At 42.7% G+C, this 19849-nt stretch overlaps 1 protein-coding gene across 1 annotated transcript; it reads right to left on the bottom strand.

Annotated features, from left to right (window-relative positions):
• Positions 1 to 6540: 6540 nt before the first annotated feature.
• hnf1ba (HNF1 homeobox Ba) lies at positions 6541 to 19297 on the bottom strand. Its single transcript, XM_071527150.1, has 10 exons — positions 18921 to 19297; positions 16490 to 16689; positions 15808 to 16078; positions 15391 to 15614; positions 10859 to 11013; positions 9486 to 9612; positions 9162 to 9344; positions 8768 to 8886; positions 8255 to 8299; positions 6541 to 6561 (listed from the first exon to the last, which is right to left on the bottom strand). The coding sequence occupies exons 1-10, from the start codon at positions 19295 to 19297 to the stop codon at positions 6541 to 6543; spliced, it is 1722 nt and encodes a 573-aa protein (XP_071383251.1).
• Positions 19298 to 19849: the final 552 nt, after the last annotated feature.

The following is a 19849-nucleotide window of genomic DNA, read 5'->3' as shown; positions in this document are numbered from 1 at the left end:
GTTGAGTCGTCTGTGTGAAAGGGAGGAAGTGGTTGTTGACTGAAGTGTTATGTTTGAGTTGCGTTCACGAACACTAAAATGACTCTTGGTAATCCGGCATGTTGGTCAACTATCAATTTATTAACATGAGAAGGAAATATTTGAATAAAATGTTTTCTCCTTTCTCCCTTAATTGATTCACATGTGTGTTTCTATGAAAAGAGGATATAAAGGGTAAATCCAAGCTGGTTTTTAAGTTCAAAACAATAAGAAATTAGTTGCACCAGTTTGATTTAAAAGTAAAATCTCTGCATAGCCAATAACATACCAGTGGAAATATAATTCTTAACATAACAGAAAGAATAATACTTATATTGTTATATGTTACTGCTATAACTTGTAATTACAAATGAGTTGTACTAGACATAGTATAGGGGAAATACGATGAAATCTCCATCTGTGATTGCATTATGGTGCCCCCTGTTGAAACACATTTGTCCCATCACTTTCTTTGTTTACAGAATGATTTATTAGATTGAAAACATTATTTTCACTCTCAAATTCATTGTCTGAGCTTTTGATACATAAAACAAACATTTTTTTAAACAAACAAATTATCTCTCAAAACCAGAATAAAAGAAAGTCAAATGACACAGCTCACAGTAAAGCACATGGAGAATGGCACATGGCACAACCAATATATTCTAACACTATCATCAGTTATTGATCAGCAAACATAAACTGTGTTTGCCACCGAAAAATTCTTCAGTGCGTTCTTGAGAGCCATCCAAGAATCTGCTAATGCATCAAATTGTTATACATAGTCTATTTCACACTTAAATTAAACTTGATGTTTAGAGAGTGTTGTGTTGTATTGTGAACTCTGTGCTCCAAAACAGATGCAAATGAGTCTCCCAGTCTTTTGGTTTCTTTTAGAGAAAAGTAGTAAAAGAGAAGTGGTCAGATCTTTAGAGGCTTCCTGGGTCTAAAATCAAAGGCCTCATTGATAACCAAATAGAGCAACATCATTGGATTACAAGGGTTTCCTCAGCAGGGCTTCTCTATTGGAGGCTGTCAAACCAGGCACAGAAAGGCTCAGTTAGGACATTACCAAGTGATGTAAAGCACAATCCTGTTACTGCTTACAAAAACTGTTCACACAAGATAACCCCAACAGTGAGGTTTGTAGTTCATGATATTTGTTTCACATGGTGCAAACTTTAAGTTCAGAGTGGATGTCCTTCCTTATCAGTGGCCATCACTATTGTTTATCAGGCCCTATCTACCCTTTTGTCTATTATAGGGCAGCTTACAATGTGTAATTATATGACTTTATTGTCCCATGACCTTACTGGCCACTGTATTGTTTGGGTTGTCAATCATTTTGCCCTTCTGCACTTTTTATTTGTGGCTGTGCTGTCATCAGAAGAAGCAAAAAGTAAAGTTTTAGGATGATCTTATATGGAGCGGAACAGGCCAAAGAATGCTATCAAACAATATCAGACCTTTTATAAACATTTACATTACAGAGAAAGTCCTCATTTCTGACTAAAATTATGTGGTGGTTTGGAGAAAAATACTATATTTAACTGTGATTCCTTAATTTCCTCATCCTCACTCTGACCATCTGTTTGTTCTCCTTTGAGTCACAAAGTAGCAATTATGCCATCCTTGTTGTTTTGTAAAGCAGCTAGAAGTCTGAAAAAACACATGGAAAGCATGGATAGATTACAACTTGCTATTCTACCAAAGTAAGATCCGAGGCAACGTAAGCCACATATTTCTAGTCATTCTATCTTTCTTGAAGGAGGGTACGTCCCATGTTGTGGCAGACAGTAGTGGGATGCCCAGAATGGGACCTGGGTTAATGTTCACCTTTCTCGTTGGACCTCCTCTGGGGTCTGCCCACAGCCAGTCCAGATCCAACCATCGGGGGGACGTGACTGACTCGGCTGGCCTCCAGCTAAACCCAGTATGAACAAGGTCCTCCACTCTCTAGACTTGTTCCTATATCTGCTGCACAATGTAGACTGTAGAAGATGGCATCAAAACAACTGATCTACTGCAGCTCAGTCATCTGAAGTAATCATAAACTAAGCAAGTCACAGATTGAGTTGAAATAACTTCAACCTTCCAAGATGGGCTCTAAAAAAAGCAGTTGAGCCACAGGTTCTTCTGTCAGAGGACCGCAGCAGATCCGTGGCTCGATCCCTATATGCTGAATATATAACTGGCGTGATAACCACCAGCAATTGTCTTCCCCAGTCAATTATCTGCTTTACACTGGGAAAACGGCACTGTCTGTGGTGCTGAGGGTGCTGCCTCCGTTCAGCAGTGACATATTGAGGCAATGGTGGGGGGGTGGAGGCACACTATGTCTACTGTGTTACTATTGGTGTGTTACTCCTTTGGCTTTAAATATTTGAAGTATACTTGTAGTGCGTTTGTGTATATACTGTCATACATATATGTGAAGTCCTCTTATGTGCTGCACCTAGTGTGTCAATCCTGTATTGTGTAACTCTGTTGGAATGTATGAGGACAAATTAACCAGATTAAATTTCTTTTACATGTGTTGTCAAATTCAAGCGCTTCTGATTCCAGCTGGATCCTAGTTGAGGGGGCTCTCACCGTCCCTTAATTTCCATTAGCCTGCCCTAAAACATCCCTAGCGGTACTGCCTTCATTAACTTTCAACATCAGTCCACCTTTTCTCATGCAGGAAATACGCCAACTGAAACCAACCAAATTGAACTAAAAGCCATTATCTAGCCAGAGATACCAAGATTTGTTTAGTGAAAGTTGGTATAAAGTCAGTCTGAATTTGATTCCCCGCTCTCTTTTGGTTATGTTTGCCTAGCATGTGTTCCTGGTTGAAACTGTGCCGACTTTCAGGAGTGTCAGAGCAACATCATGCTTGTCCCCCTGGAGCGCTGAAGTTTATGAACTATTGTTTTCAGATGTGGATTTTGGCCATTGAAATCTACGGACACTGCTGATAAATTTCCATCTATTAAATTAAACTTCCATCTATCTAGCCAAATTTTTTTAGGCTATTTATAGCAACTTCATGCTTTATCAGGGAACTAATGCTGAGAAATATAGGTTGTTATTTTGAAACTGAAACTGAAACTGAACCTGTAAGAGCCACAAAGCTGAGTAATGTTCTCAAGTCTTTTTCTCAAGGACTTTTTTTTTTTTTTTTTACAAGTAAATTATTCATATGGTTTGGAAGTTAATACTTTAATAACATAGTAGCCTATCAGATATTTTAGATATTTTTACCTTGGCAGATGTTTTTATTATTTATTTTTTATTATAGTAGATCTAGATATTTAAAGAATCTTGATTGCATATTAGGCTATGTGTAGAGAAAAAAAAAGGCATCTTTGAGTGTCACACAGGTACCAAGAGATTCAACGCTACAACTGAACTGCCACTCTCCTATATTCTTGAAAAAAAAAAACATTTTTTTTTTCTTCAAAACATGTTCAAATATTTACAGAAATATAAGCTACAAGAGAAATTCTTCTGGATGGAGCCCCCCCAACACACACTCATACACACACCACCACCACACACACACACACACACACACCGCCCCCTACAACAACAACACAACCACCACCACCACCACACACACAGCCTACTGAACTACTGAATAAGGTTTTAGAAATTGTAATGAAATAAGCAATTAAATGTGTGGATGGCTATATGCTAGAACTGAAACTGGTACAACTTTAATTTCACTTAAATATAGGCTACCTTTTACCTTGACTTAAAATCTCAAGCGCAGCTGGGTTACTTGTGATTCTAAGTTGAAACAATTTTTTTTACAGTGAGCAAAAAATCATCACCACATAAAGACTGAAATGAATTCTACTATCAACATGTTAGGTTCAATGAACTTAGTTTCAGACCTATAGTAGTTGCTACAGAGCATGAGTGATTGCTTAGCATAGTGCCTGATGTTGGAAAGGCACCATGCACTTTAGATCCAAAAACTTCAAAGAAGCTATCCTCTTATCACACAGCAATACCACAAATCTTTGTAGAGGGCTATAAACAGAGATTTACCAACACAGCTCACCGCCCGCCTCAAAGGTTATGTGCATTGTGTCGCTCATTGTTTCTACTGGCAAGAAACTCTCTCTCTCTCTCTCTCTCTCTGTATCTCTCTGTATCTCTCTCTGTATCTCTGTCTATATGTCTTTCACCTCTGTTTCACTCTCTTTATCTGTCACACATACACACACAAACACAAGCATTAAGAAAACAATTATTATTAGTGTGACACTTGACATGGACGGATTTATGCTGTCCCCAGTCTGCCAAGCATCCTCTTAATACAAAATAAGTCTCAAGATTTAAATTATGAAAAAACTCCTTGAGCTAAAAGCAACAGTTCATCCCGGCATACAAAATAACCACAACCACAAATTCATTTTGGAAAAAAAAAACTTTTACTTGAAATATCAATATTTTCTCAGAAAGTATAAATAATGATTTTAGGATTGATTTCAATTTTATACAAAAATAATACATTAGGAGGAAAAAAAAAAATCATGTCCTGTCACACAAGTATGAGTGCCCTCTGATCAGATGGCAGTAGATGTGTCTATAACAGTCACAAACCAGCCAACATAATAATAACAATGTAATGACCTAATATTGAACAGGAGACTGGATCTGCCACACCTATGATATGCAGGGGTTTCGCTTCCGTTTGCAAGCTAGGACAACCGAGCGTGACTAGTTGTCTCGTAAAAGCACTGACAGTTAAAGTGAAAAGAAAACAGCAAAAAGTTTGGTCCCCATCTCAAACCTTCCCATCAATGTCCAGGTAAACTGGAATTGCAAGTGTCTAATACTGTTTGCGTGGGTGTCTGACCCACCGCCACCGCTCCTCTCCCCAACATTTCTCAATCTCCGTGGATTCCTGTATGATTAGCATGGCTGCTGTCACAACACACTGCTCTTTCATCTCTCTCTCCTTCACAAATTACTGGACTAAACAATCACTGTTTTGTTTCTGAATACTTGCCAATGTTTTCATTATATCCTGGGGGGGGGGGGGTGATTTATGATGAGGAGTATTATCAACATTTGTCCTATTTGGTATGTCTTCACATTGTGACAGGAAATGGGAGAGGGAAGGGAGGGTGAGTCCCATTCCTGAAATTCACCTGAGCCCATGTGCAAACAACAGTCAGAGGTTTCCAAAGAAGGGGAAGGGCCACTCCAAGGCTGGGACATGAAACTGTGGCTGGATTTTAAGGCACACACATTTATAGTGTGTGAGTCAGTCTTCCCTCAAGGCAGACTTTATAGATTTATAGATATGGCAGGCCTCGCTTTTCAGAGGTGAAGCTTTGGACATGGCGACAAATAAAAGCTGTACCTACACTCACTACACTTAAACTCCTATCCTTTGGCATATTTGTCGGTCACCCATAGCTTTTGTGTTATGTCTCAGGCAGCTTTATCAATAGCAACTATATATAATCGTTGGTGACTTCACTGATAGTGCATATTAATTTCCAGTCTCACGTGTGTGGAGTACGTTTCATAATCCAGTTATACAAAGCATTGTACACTCTATAGACACATTGCATAGTCCTTCAAAGTTTTTCAAGATTGTCAAAATCTTTCGATCACAGTGTACACATTGAACAGCTCAAAGCGATGAAATCCTTCAGACTCTAAAAAGGCGTTCATCATCCATCTGCGCTGATACCAGCACAGTAAACCGAATGTGAAAGAATAACATGGAAGACTCCTTTTAAACAGAATGTGAAATAGCTAATGCATCTACAAAATCAATACAGGTTTTTCAGGACAGGGTTATTATGATTGTCACACCGTTCTGCATATGTGCAAAGCTATTGATAATACACTGCAGCCTGGTGGTGAGGGTCATTATTTGTGTGGCCGCGGAAAGCAGAGATTATTCTGCTGAATGGCATCCAGGAACTTGGTACGAGGGAATCGCCTTCATAGAGTCCTTCATAGAGTCCGTCAGCCTTCACAGAGGCTGATCATTGTCTCTGCTGGTTTCACTGTACCTTCATATTCCCACTTCAAATCACAGTATAATATAAATTGTCCCAGGACCTTCATTCCAATCCCATAAGCCACATTCGCCGCTCCATTTGTTTTTGTTCCTTAGTTAATGTCACAAATGGGATGACTGTCTCTTAACGTATGTACATTTTTGAAAGGGACAGGAAAAATTGAATACTGTTTTCAAAGATTGTGGTTTGAAAAAGACAAAAAAAAAAATCATACATCCTTGTTGATCATTGGTGTGTGACAGAGGAAAACCCAGTCGCTTCACTTTCAGGTGTGTAGTCATGAAAATCTGCAGTGAGTTTGCCTGCTTCGTTCCCCCTCTCTCATTTCGCTTGCTGCTGCTGCCCTCCGCCGCCACTCTTCATTTGTTGACTGACTCATCGTCCAGTGCGCCGTTGCCAGTTATTAAGAGTTGTCACGGTTACCACGGTGAGAGGGTGGAAAAATGTGCTCCGGTTGCTGGGCACCGAGGAAGTCAGGTGTACGCTCTCACCAAGCTTGAAGAGGACACTGTAAAGAGAGAGGGAGAGAGAGAGAGAGGACCAAATGTCAGATAAAGTAGGCCCATGTTACACAAAACAATACAGAAAATCTGCCCGGTAACCCAGGTATATAATGTGCATCATTTCCTAGGTTTCCTCAGAGTGAATTGACAAATGAAACCCCTACAGTGCTTTGCAAATACGTCGCCCCTGCACCTTCATGTGCCACACCTGACCAAATAAATTCCTCATCCCTCTTCTGCTGACTCTGAAAAGCCTTGTCTCCATTGAAATGGTATTTTGTGAGATTGTTTGTGGAATTTATTTTTTTTGTCCTTTCTCTGCGGGGGTGGAGGCAGTTGACCCTGCCGTGACCCTACGGCCAGCAAACAGCCTTACCTGATAAAGGTGACCTGCGGCTAAGAGCTCAGTCATTAGACACTGGGCTCTAAGTAGAGGTGGGTTTTAAACAGTCTCGGGTGTAATGGGGGCGGGGGGGGGCGGGTGGGGGGTTCTCGGTAAACAAAGGGCGTTATAAAGCCTGAGCGTGTCGGTCGTGTCATGAGAAGAACCCACAGCCCTCTCTCTGCACTGCCCCGTCCAAATAAAGTCCTGATAAGGAACTACCTGGGAGAGCCTGCTGGCTAATTGCTCTCTAAATAGTGGGTTTGTGAAATGCCACAGGATAAAGTGGTGGCAATACCCACGGGGACGGTGAAGTGTGCAAGTTATGCCTATTTCAAAGCCTCCGAGAGGTTAAAACTGCACACAGAGATGTTACTAAACAGAGTATATCGCTGTTGTCGTGTGAAAACCTTGTAACTCCAGTTTTGGTGATTTTCATGTTTTAAATTGAAGGATTACATGGTCTTCTATGGGGATGAACAAATTTGACGACTCCTTTGGGCTGATGAAATGCTTTCAAAACCCCATTGGATAAACTCTAAAATGCATGGCAGTCAATCTGACCTGATCTAAAGAGACTGTTTTTCTTAGTTCCTGAAAAATTGACATTGTAGAGATACAAGGTTTTCAGCCGACAGTGACGATACTCCACACTCGGAGCTATCGTCCCATCAACCCATCAGTCTGTCAGCAGCGGCGCAGCAGTACGAGTGCCCGGCCCCAGCGTGGGAAATTGAGCGTGTGAAAGCACCGTGGACAACATTTCAGGCTAGAGCGATCACCGAGAGCAGGGAGAAGTAGGAAAGAGGAAGAGATGTAATTACTGAAAAACTCCACCCCCCCCACCCTATCTCTACCCTCACCGTAACATGGAGGAAAGTAGCAGGACACGAGCCTGGAGAACTTTGATTAACAGTGGGGCTCATTTCCTGATGGCAGAGGCAGGCTTAGCCAGGCAGAGGTAACTCTCACCAGGGAGAGGAAAGTGAAAGGAGGAACATTAATCAGGGGCCGTTCAGGCTGAGGGCACAAGTGATTGATTGGACGGCCCTTTCAGAGGAAATAGGAATTCTGAGGAGTGTACTATCCATATATCCGTCTGGCCTGTTAGTTTGGATTCCTCCACCAATGAAAGCATTTGAACTGCATAAGGTCAAACCCAGTATCAGCAACACAAGCTTTGAAAAGTGAGATGCACATTAATGACTTTGTGGCTATGACTTGTCTTGAAACAATTTGACTGTGTGCAATATTGATGATTTTACACAGTGCATTTGAACTATTAACTGTGACTGAACTAAGAAAATAGTATTTACCCAGGAGAGACCCCCGAGTTGTACCATCTTGTTTACAGGAGCGTCCTAATGTGACAGGGATTAAACAAGTCAACACACAATCATAACACACACACACTCCTGCCTGCCTAGTCTAGCTCCTGCTGTTAGTGTGTGCTCAGATTGTTGTTGTTTCTCTTGATCAGAATAGAATGGGGCTGAGGATGTGAGGGTGATTTTTGTACATTAGTAGACAATGAGTGAACTGATCAATATATAAAATGTTACTTCTCATGTTACTTCTCATGTGATATTTGCTAAAGAGCCAGTACACAGTAAACTCAGCATTACAAATAAAACCGTAAGCATGTTGAAGAAATATCTCAAATGTGGTGCATGCTAAGTTCTAAATCTCATGCAAAAACCTCCATAATGACATCAATTTGGACTAAAAACCCAGTGTGGCATGCAGAGAGACACAGGGGACAAGAGGGGGGTCTAACTGTGGCCTGTGTGGTGTGATGTTGTGTTGTGCTGTGTGGGCTGAAGACTGACCGGCTTGCTGGAGGACATGGAGCTGAGGGTGCTGATGCTGTTGGCGTCTGTGACCACCATGGCTGAGGGGAAACGTGACGGGTGGGAATATTGCGGGGGCTCCTGCTTGTGAGGATACACTGCAAAGGAAAGCAAAATAGAGGATTAGAATTCCACAATTGTAAACTTTAAAAAAACTGACCTCATTTCAAGGTTGATATCAGTTTTAAAGCTGTACAAGGAAACTGTTTACTTTGGAGGCCAGTGAGACATAACTGTTTGAAAAATTTGAATTTTTACATAAAAATCTTGCCTGGTGAAGCTTCCACTAATATACACAATGCACAACTGGTCTCATTAATTTATAAAGACTAGTGTGCAAACGAGAAGACAGGAGGAATAGTATGTTACTGACTGTGTGAGTGTGTGACAGTAGCCATGAAGGGCTGCTGGCTCATGTGGCTGGGCGACTGCTGCATCAGGCTCTGCTGGTGCGGGCTGTGGAGCTGCTGGGAGAACTGCACCGGCTGCAGCGCTGCCAGGCTGCCGGCCACACTGTTGATCACTGGCACCGATTGGGACTGCGACGTGTTCAGACCTAGTGAGGCACAATGGGACTTCAGTGACTTTGGAGCAAAGAAAAGACTAAATTGTGATAGTAAGAGAAAGCGTGAGCAGTATAGATTTAATGACTGTCCCCCTTTCTGTGTTTGGCGATAACGAGGGATGGGAGACTCACTCTGTGCTATAGCCATGACTCCAGAAAGAGGCATGATGAGGTTCTGTGTCTGCTGATGTGTGTGATGGGAGCTGTGGATGTTGGTCAGCGTGCTCACAGGAGGAAGCCCTCCACCCGAACCTGAAATCTGGAGAAAATACAGAAAATTGCAATACCGTTTTGTGCCTGTAATATCTCAGTTGTGAGAGCTTGAGTGTCTGTTATGTAAATTCACATAATTCATTTTCAAAGTGAAACAGATGTTGTCAACAGGCAAGAGAGATAAATGTTGACTTAAGTTCTGTTGCTTTTGTGTGACGCTGTGCTTGTGTAACTCTACTTATATACAGCACACAAGCAAATACTGATAAGGAACAAAAGGTGAAGAAAAAAACATACGAAAAAATGTCAGCATGGAAGTGTGTGCGTGGGTGTGTGTGTGTGTGTGTGCATATGGGCATGTTGCTGTGAAAAGATAATGCACTTGCAGTACAGTATACTTGCATCTTTGTACATGTGCCTATGTGTGTGCATTTGGAAGAATAATAACTTGCACAAAACAACATGGCCCAACATGGAGTATAATGGCTGTTTAGAGCAGGATCCTCCCACTCCAGCAGGGCTGCGTCTATTTGACTAGGCTGCCAGCTGCACTGAGGGGAGGGACCAGGCAGACACTCATCTGCAGATAAGAAACTGTCGGCTCTGACCTGCTACACACTACACTGCCTGCTGCTCTGTGGTCATTTGACCTCACACTGGCCGAAAGGGGAGTGTTATGAATTTCCAGGGAAAGTAGCGCACAATACTAAACATGATATCTGAGTTGCATGATTTTGCATTGTATGGCAATTTCATTTGCATCTGATGAACAGTATTGTAGTTTGACTGCAGTTTGACACACATTGTATATCAAAAATGCTGTTGCACCAGTACTCAAAAGCTATGAGTCCACGTACAGGTTTCGTTTTCGCTGATCAAATATTGGACCAGGGCAGAGGGGAGAAACTCATTCCCTTCTCTGAAGTAGAAAAAAAAATATTGGGCATAATCAAATGCTGGCGTCATTCCTCTGGCAGAACAAGCAGCACTCCACCTGTGGCTTCTCTTTGCAGGGCATTTAATCAATAAGAGCAGAATGTTTCTTTGTCAGGTTTATTGGCTGAACAATGAACATGTCTGGTTCACTCTGGTGAAGGCTGTGTGGTAGTCCAGCCATGGCCTACCACCCCGTCTCCACCTTCCAAACAGAGCAGCACAATGTGCTAATTGTTGGCTCTTGCCAGTGGGTCTCTAGGAGAGGAGGTTCAGGAACCTGCTTTGTACGTTTATGCTAAACGCTGGCCGGGTCTTATCTAATCTGAGGCCAAGAGGGCCCAGGTGTGTTCACTCACCATCTTGGCGTCAGGTGACAGCAGACTGTGGCTGGGGTCCAATCCGCCCGGAGACACCTGCTGTAGCACCGACTGGCTGGTCGCCATAGCGTTGCTACCGTGGTGACTGATGGTCGTGGAGGAGCTGACCTCACCGGGTCCCTGGCTGTACCGCACTGAGGAGGAGAGAGAGAGAGAGAAAGAGAGAGAGAAAGAGCGAGCATGTTAGTTTCAGTCTTTCTCCTTGGTTTACAACATCAGAGTCATACAAGTCATAGTTATATAGGGCAGAGAGATAGCAGCCTGGGCCTCGCTCTGCGGCTAGCGGTGCCACCATCGCTCCAGCCAACCACACTCACCTGCTCTTTGACTCAGACTGGGGAGAACAGAGCAAACAAACACACTGACCCCTCTGCTGCCGCTATCTGCGTAGCTCAGCCAAGGCCGCTCACTGTGTACACGCACCCACAACAGCAGCCCCTCAAAACTCCCATCTGACTTTCTGAACTCATGCATACCCAATGTCCAATCAACAATACTGAAGAGGTATCGTTACGTTATGTCTGTAATCATGTCAGTATGAATTGTCATATTTTCACCGGACTCACTGAAAATGAAGTTGTTGTGTTGTTTTAGTGCCATCACATATCCCATGTCTAGACTACTTGTTGTCTCTCATTGGGGGCCAAAGGAATGCTTGCGCCCCTCCCCAAATCAAATGCCTGTTTGCCGATGCTGGCCCCCTCTGATACCAACAGAGTAAACATTACACAATTACAAGCAATGTCAAACACATTCTTATCCTGTGGTCTCAGCCCCACACAGGGAGAGCGTCCCTCCCACAGCGGGTGCTCTGAGAGGCCTTATGTGACAGTGTAGAGACAGACTCTGTTTGCACTCAGATCTCCGATCTTCCCAAAGCCCTCTGTCCCTGACCCAGGTGTGACAGACCGAACGCCCCGTCAAAGTCGCTCACAGACAAGACAGGACACACTGATACAAACAACCATTCAAGATAAAAGAGGGAGAGGCAATGCTTCATCCGCCACAAAACTGACACCGAATGTAACCAATGACAGGGTAATGTTTAAACAGGAAACAGTGTTTTTTGTTGCTGCTGAAAATCTAAAATTGTGGTTCAGGTGTGTCAGGAAAAAAAAATTCACGTCAAATGGGGAAAATCCTCCATGTTGCTCTTGCTTAAACGCCACTGGAGATTTATTGGACAAAAACGGATCTACATATTTCAAATCATATATCATGTATTGCTCAAACCTTTGTTCTTTTTACTGTGCACTGCTTTTACAAGTCACAAGGAAGCAATCATCTTGCGGCAGACACAGGACATGTAATTACCGTCACAGAGATGTCTGAAGCCAAGACACCGGGCCGTATTTCATCCCCTAAGTACTTGCCCTCAATTTTGTCCGGCCTACAAGACAACCATAGACTTCATATTGTCTTCAGCAACATACTAGCAACCCCACAACACTCCACCATGCCTTGTAAACACCGCTGCAGAACAATAAAGCACTCCATTGGACTCATGACCCCCATTGCCACACAATGGCAGAGGACTCATAAACAGGCAGTTATCTCGGAGCTGGGCAACCTCTTAAAGTGTCAGGGGGAGAAGGATGCTATTCAGGCCAGGTTTGTTTCTTTGTGTCCAGCTGTAATTCTAGCAGCGGGGAACCAGCATGTTAAGCAAGAAGGGTTTCCGCCAGCTACTACAGAGTCTGGGTATCTAGAAAACCAGTGGCTGCTGTTCCCACTGGTTTTCTAGAGATCCATCTGAAGGATCCCCAAGTTGAGCCTAACTTCTTCCATTACTAGACACACTCTACTGACTATTATATCTGGACTATTATATTTATTTGCATCAATTATTCCTTAAAGTGGGGAAGATCCTGGCAAACTAAAAACAGGGCGAGTGCCTATGATGAAATGCACTCAAGTCTGGTGAGATTTTTTCTTCGAGAGCAGGGGGAGGGCGAGAACTTCAGAAGGGGAGTGGTAGCAAGGAGCTGCAGCAGGTTTAAAAGGCTCAAGCTCCCTGTGTGACCCATGTAATATCAAAGCCTGCCTCCCCAACCCCAGGCAGTGCTCATTGTAGTGCCGGTGCATATGACAGACCTCCTGGGTCTCTGCAGGACGTAGCCGGTCTTTGTGGCTCTCTGGGGCACACAGACCAGTGGAAAGTGCAGACCTAGGCCATCGTTTCTGTATGTTCCCCTGCTCCCAGCTAGCCTGGGGTGACAGAGAGCAACTCAGCCCACGGACGATCCCCCCTGCCACTGTGTCTGATCTGGAACTTCTGAGTCTGCTAGTTTTCTACTGCCGAGAATATAACAGCTCAGCTTATACAGCGCTGACTTCATTTTTTGGTGCTTTTGTTAAAAACATTCAACAGCTGTCAAATGATCTTTGCTTTGAATTATTTTTGGATAAGAAGTAATGGTATTTTATCTCAGCTAATGTTTGTAAACATACCGTCAAATCCTATACTTTACTCAACATATTTCTGATTTTTTTTAACTACCTTAATTGAGATTCACACGCCAGCGTAAAAATGCCCTAAATAAGACAAATTACTTAATTACCTCAGTAAACACAATATTAACAGTGAGTAAATATTACATTGGAAAGCACAGGTGCATGTTCACATATGCGTGATAACAAAAAAAGATGGAATCTGTTAGATCACTTTCATTTCTGAAAGTTAAGAATTGACATAACCAAAATCACAAGTCATACTGTTTGACTGTCTATCCAGCTGTGACCAACCAACCAATGGACCAAAACAGAATCAATAAAAACTCCCAAATTAAGGGTTTTTCTTTGATCTGACCCAGCAGTGACCTCTCTCATATAACGGAAGGTGTGGCGATGGTTTAAGGAGGGGGTTACTAGCTTTCTCTGTAGGCGAGGAAGGGGTCATCAGTCCTGTCTGGCCAGAAAAGAGCCAATACCCCAGTGGACAGCTCCTGCTGCTCCAGGTCTGCGCTCAGCCTCAGCAACTATACTAATGCCCATAAAGGTGAGGGGGAGGCTCCTCCTTAAGGCCCAGCAGAGATAAATGAACCTAGGTTACAGTCACTGCAGTCTTCTAATACACCGCAGACAATGGGACCCCCTGCCAAGGCGGGGTATAGAGAGTAGAAGTCACAGGAGCCCCTTATCAAAGGCCTGGGAGATGTAGTAGCAAAGGATTTTAATTGTCCATTAAGCATGCATAATACAGGCCGTGCCCTAGCAACGCAATGAGATGTCCTGCTGGGATATTATTGTCAGGCCAGGGGCTGACACTGAAAAACAGCTGATGCTGTCGGCAGGACGCCAGCAGGACGCCTTGTAAGCAGCCAACGAAGGGCTTGGGGGAGCAAAGTGCCTTCCGCCGCTGACCCTTCCCTTCTGCCTCTCCGGCCCTCCTCCCCTCCTCAACGAGCCTATCGCTGACCCCTCCGCCTCTGTAACCTGAGGTCAACGCCTGGTCAGGTGTTCTGGGTAAAAAACCTCAAGCAAACAGACAATCCACAAGTGAGACCAGTTTATCCAAAGGTAAAAGAGCAAGTCAAGGCAAACAGTTTGTTTTCCCTTCAAAGCTCACCTCATGTTCTAACACAAGAGGACAACAATAGGCTTTGATTGAGTCTCTCAAATCACAGTTTTATAGAGGGTGAGTGATGGCACGGAGGATAATGCTCTGTCAAGCCTATCAGCTTTGTTTTTATGTCATATACACCAGGTAGACTCAGGTCAATACTCAATTACACTGAATGCAAACAACATGTAGGGGTGAAATGGTCAAAGCAATAATACTTCGCATTTCCTTGTTTTGGCAACTCTCTGAACGGAGTCATTAGCAACCTGTGTGGGAGGAGGAAATGTGGAGATTGCGGTGTTACGTCGAGGCGGTGTGGATGTGTCTGTCCCCCTCCCTGACCCTGGCCTGACCCTGGCCTGTCACAGGATTGCTGCCCTTTGTGCCACGCTTCTCCATGCTGACTTTGGAGTGGAGATTGCAGGTACAATGCGGATTGTTCTCAGTGTGTTTTCAAAGATCAGAATAACAATGGCATTTGCTCAGCTCACTCACTCACGCTCATTGATCACTTGTCCCTTCTCTCTCTGCCTCTCTGATCTCGTCAACTGGGTTTCTCTCCTTGTTTTCAAGTATTTCTCGGTGAAGAAAAAAAGAATCATATACTTCTTCTAACTATTGCTGCCATAGAATTTATAGGATATGTATAAAACAAAAAAATATTTAGGAGTAAAAACTAGAGCACAGAGCTGAATTCCAATGAATGCCAGTTGCAATGTATGGTTTGAATTTTCTCTGTAACTGTGCATCCATGTGGCTTAGCTGTGTTCCTTTATATTGTTATTGGCTGTGTCAGCATCCTTAAAATTCATCTTGGTATCTCTTTTTATGATTATCCTTTGACTAATGCAATATTTTATCAAAAAAACAAATTAAAATCAACCAGTCATCATCATGTATGGCATGTGACGCTGCACCGCATGTGAAGTGACACTACCTGGCATCTTACTAGGAGGTGATGCGCTGGTCTGTGGGTGGTGCGGGGAGCTGTGTGACAGCAGAGGGTTGATGCTGTGGGTCGGCGTGACGTAGGCGTCCATCGCCAACTTCTGCCTGAAGGCCTCCTCCTTGCGCCGGTTGGCAAACCAGTTGTAGACGCGAACCTCGGTGACCAGGTTGGAGCCGAGGCCGTGGGCTTTAGAGGGGGACACGCCTCTCTGAAGACACTCGGCTCTGCAGCACACAGAAGGAAATAGTGTCAGCAATACAAGAGATGAATAAGGCAACAAATAGGGTTAATATTGTTTAGGTGAATGATATCGTTTAGCCTGTAGAATTTCTCTAAGAAGGTATAGCAAGTGAGTTTAAGATGTGGCCAGGTTCTTCATTTCTGAGGAGTAAATTCCTGTTTTTTTTCCACACCTACCTGTTGCACTCCTCCACCAAAGCTTCCCTCTCCTCTTTGCTGGGGTTCTTCTGCCTTTCGTAGGCCTGGTAGAGGATTTGTTGGGACGCGGGCCCCCATTTGAAACGGTTACGTCTCATTTTCTTGCAGGAGGAGGGTTCAGTGCCAACCTCCTCGCCGGGCTGCCCCATGCCCTGACCAGACGGGTTGAACTCTGGGAAAAAAAACACCGGATCCTGATTGCCTTTGTCTGTCATATTGCTGCCAGAACCTTGCACTGCCTGGTTGAACTCTGAAAAAATAAGAAGAGGTACATTTTGATAAAAGTCAAATCACTTTTACTGAAAAAACACAGAAGGAAAAGACAGATTTATAAAAAGAGAAGTTACTACGAAAGATAGAAGTGGTGCTTTAATCAATAAATGGTAGCAGGTTTTTATTCAAAATGAGACCTTTAATGGAATAAGATGACATGCAATCACAAAACAGGAAAGGGATTGTAGCCTGCATTTTTGTTGCATGAGGGACTTTAAAAATAAGCAAATAGGATGACAAATGTTCAAGTTGTGGAGGTAAATGACAAGGAAGTGTCACATCCAAATCGATATCCCCACAGGCTGGACGCCCAGGCAGAGGGCCATGCCGCTGCCAAAACACATTACAGGCCAATGCCAAGCTGTGAGAAACTCAAATATTAACTTACGTCTGAGAATTTCCCGCTGTTTCCTGACATACCAGGTGTAGAGGGCTGCTCGTTTCTGCGTTTTCATGGGCGTGCCTTTGTTGAGGTGCTGGGAGAGGTGAGACTGGTTCAGCCCCGTTATGTCCACCACCTCCCGTTGGGGAATGTTGTGCTGCTGCATGTAACCTTTGATCATGCGGGCAGCGCGCCACGGATCCTCACTGGGTTCAGATAAAAAACACAGCAGAAAACAGGGGTCATTTCACAACTGTGCTGTGTGCTACAGAGGGGAAGTACTGCAGAGTAAACTCAACTTTTTTAGGCTGACGTAAATCTTTTTTTTGACAAATTCAAAGTTTACATCATAGAAACTGATGTGAGTTATATGAAGAAAGGGTGTTTTGAGGGGGGGGGGGGAATTGCATGAATTCATGTTTTTCTGAAAATATATTTGATTTTTGTTTATATTTGTGGTTGTTCCCTTATGACAAACTGGAAGTCATAGTTTACCCATCTTTTAATTTACCACTACACCCCTGAATAGTGGTATAATGATCATACACCCAGCCACTCATGGACTTGCTCCCTTTGGCTTCCCTGTTTTGCAAGGCCTCAAGTTTAAAGGGGCTGTAAGGATAATAAGGACCCTCACAGACAACCCGTTTATCATTGTAGCCCATTCAATAGGCTGTAAATACTTTCAAAGGTTAGTTCAAGTGACTTCATTGAAGTTGAGAAACTTTGACTTAGTATTTGTCGCCTAAACTTCTGAATTCAGCTACTACCCCGCCGTTTATGATACTGTGTGTTAGCTAATAGCCTGCTTTATCTAATAAGTCGCCAAAAGTTTAAACCTAGTTGAGAACACCCGATAATAATTACAAAACTGAAAAACATGACAGGTTTTCTGATGCGGCATTTGGTAAACCGAGAATTGGTAATTTGAGCAAAAACGTCTGTGCCATAAAATAGCCTGTGTTATATTTAAGATGCAATTAAAATTAAATAAAAGCTTTTTCCCGTGCTAAGAATTTTATGATTCATGCTCTTTGATTGTTCATCAAAAAATACAATTTAAGGCCTAATTAATGAACCACGACTACATGTCATTCGAAACGCCTTGAAAAACATTCGCCTCTGAACTAATGATAATTTACCTCGATGAAAAGCAAAATCCAATGAAAAATAATTTTGATTTTCTTCATTTAATTGCATATAGGGATGGCGCCCTAAATACAAAGATATTGAGTCCATTTGAAGTATTAAAAAAACTCTGTTTAGCTCTAAGCATTAGCCTCCTTAACATTATTTACTAGGCCTAATTTTACCAGTGGGATGAAAAAAGACGGAGGTAAAATTGACACTTACCCTATAATCAGAGATTAGCAGCCCCACTGACATCGGTAATTATGGCAAATCTACACACGTCTGTTTGTTTTGGAGAATGTGGAGGCCTACATCTAAGTCTGTGGGTTAAGTGGGAGATGTTAGTTTATAACTTTTGACAATGAATAACCAGATCTCCATTCACTCTAATCACACGCCACTGTGTATCTTTCAGTTGATGATTTATAGAATAAAATTAATAATAACTTAACTACACGTGGGTTAGTTTTGATATTCTTCCGGTCTTGTTGCTACAGCCTATATTTTTAGTTTCACACTGGACTAAATGGTTTTAGAGGATACATTTAAAATTAAATGGATTAGACCTAATGCCCAGCTATGGTTTCTTTCTGTTGATAGGCTCACTGATAATCAAGGGAAAACTAAATTAAACGGCTTCTTTAAACCTATCATCAATCAACAAATTGTTAGGATTTAATAATATAAATACGTATCATTATTATTATCTATTATTATTATTATTGGCCTCTTATTATCATTAGCCTATTATTATTATTATTATCATCATTAGCCTATTATTTTCATAGGTGGTGAAACTTAAAAATAAATAATTTATTTTTTATCCTAAAGCCTCAACAAAAAGTTAGGCCTACTTTGATTGACTTTCTCCTCATGTATAGCCCACTGCTGGATTTTTATCGTTGCGAGAGGTGGAGTATAGTTAATAATAAATAGATCTAGGTTCAGCTGATATTTTGCTAAGGCAAAGAAATAATAATCCATGTGGATAATTAGTAACCAGAATGTGAAAACGAAGCAGTGGCGGGTTATTTCAAAATTGTAAACAAAGTGAAATAAAGACATGAGGTGTAGGCTATATATATAGTATTTCGATTTTTTTTTTTTATAATTATAGGCTAACTTTGAATAGGCCAGAACTTTTAGTCAAGAGCATGTAAAGCGCGCTGCAATAAATTAGACCATATGGACACTTCTCCTTATTTTACTATTTCATGTTCAGTCTACTGCGATTTTAGCCTGTTTTACCTCAGTTTTTGGCTTCATAAAAGTCAGACATAATGACGGGATGGCGGCTGAAACTTACGCCAACATGCGGTCCACCTCGGCTCTCTGCTCGGCGGCCTCCTCCGTGTTCAGCGACTGCAGCTCCTTCAGTATCGGCGGGGTGTCAAAGTCGTCCCCGTCCTCGGAGCCCTCGTCCCCGGACAGCTTGCCCTTGCTGTGCCCGTTGGTGAGCGTGTGAAAGACGGGCTTTGAATCCGAATCGCTCCCGTTCATTTTAGCGCCCGGGGGCGGCGGAGACATCTGCAGGTTCTCCAGTTTTACTCCAAAGCCGGCCGGGCTGGGGTCCATATCATCCAGGGCTTGGATCAAAACATCTTTGGTAACTCCTGAGTCCAACAAGGCGCTGAGAAGTTCCTGCTGCAGGGAGGTCAGCTTGGATACCATTTTAGAGAACATTAAAAAAACATATAGGCCTGTCTGTGAGTCTGTGCGTGTGTGTGTGTGTGCTGGAATAAAGGGAAGGGGGAGGATGATAAAAAAAAGGGAAATAAAAAAGTTCCTTTCTTGCTCTCTGGTCCGGTGTTGAGGAGAGTTTGTGGCTCCTGACACCTGTTCGGAGAGGCTGCTTCACTTCCCTGTTGAGGGGAGGATGGAGCTAATTTGCCATGATGCTTTCCCAGCGCAGGGGAATATAAAACATGGTAATTAGTGGGCCGGCTGATGGGGGCCTTTATGCAAATCTCTGAGAATAAGGCCCGCTCTGGCTGAGGGAGACATGTGTTTACACTGCAGCACTGTTGCTTTTATTGGCTCCTCTTATCAGCAAAACTTTCATGGACTTTGGACCCTGTTGTATGCCATAAAGACTTTCAAGACAGAGCAGCTCCGCATATTTCCATGGCTATCAAATTGCCACGATAATGGCTTTATTCTAATAGTTTTTGATTATGAAATTTATTATTATTAGTCTATTAGTAGGTCTAGTATTAATAGTAGCATTATTTCTTT

The sequence above is a fragment of the Centroberyx affinis genome, unplaced genomic scaffold (assembly GCF_046629955.1).
Source record: "Centroberyx affinis isolate AG114_WGS23_722 - 3 ecotype Tasmania unplaced genomic scaffold, CSIRO-AGI_Caff_v1 ptg001494l_1, whole genome shotgun sequence".
Classification (NCBI taxonomy): Eukaryota; Metazoa; Chordata; class Actinopteri; order Beryciformes; family Berycidae; genus Centroberyx; species Centroberyx affinis.
This window is presented reverse-complemented; position numbering and strand designations above follow the sequence as displayed.

Coding starts and splice junctions, on each gene's coding strand:
- hnf1ba (XM_071527150.1), bottom strand. CDS start 19,297: ATGTTCTCTAAAATGGTATCCAAGCTGACCTCCCTGCAGCAGGAACTT. Junction 16,690..18,920: donor GAGGTGGACCGCATGTTGGC/GTAAGTTTCAGC, acceptor ATCTGAACCCAG/TGAGGATCCGTGGCGCGCTG. Junction 16,079..16,489: donor ACAGCGGGAAATTCTCAGAC/GTAAGTTAATAT, acceptor TTATTTTTTCAG/AGTTCAACCAGGCAGTGCAA.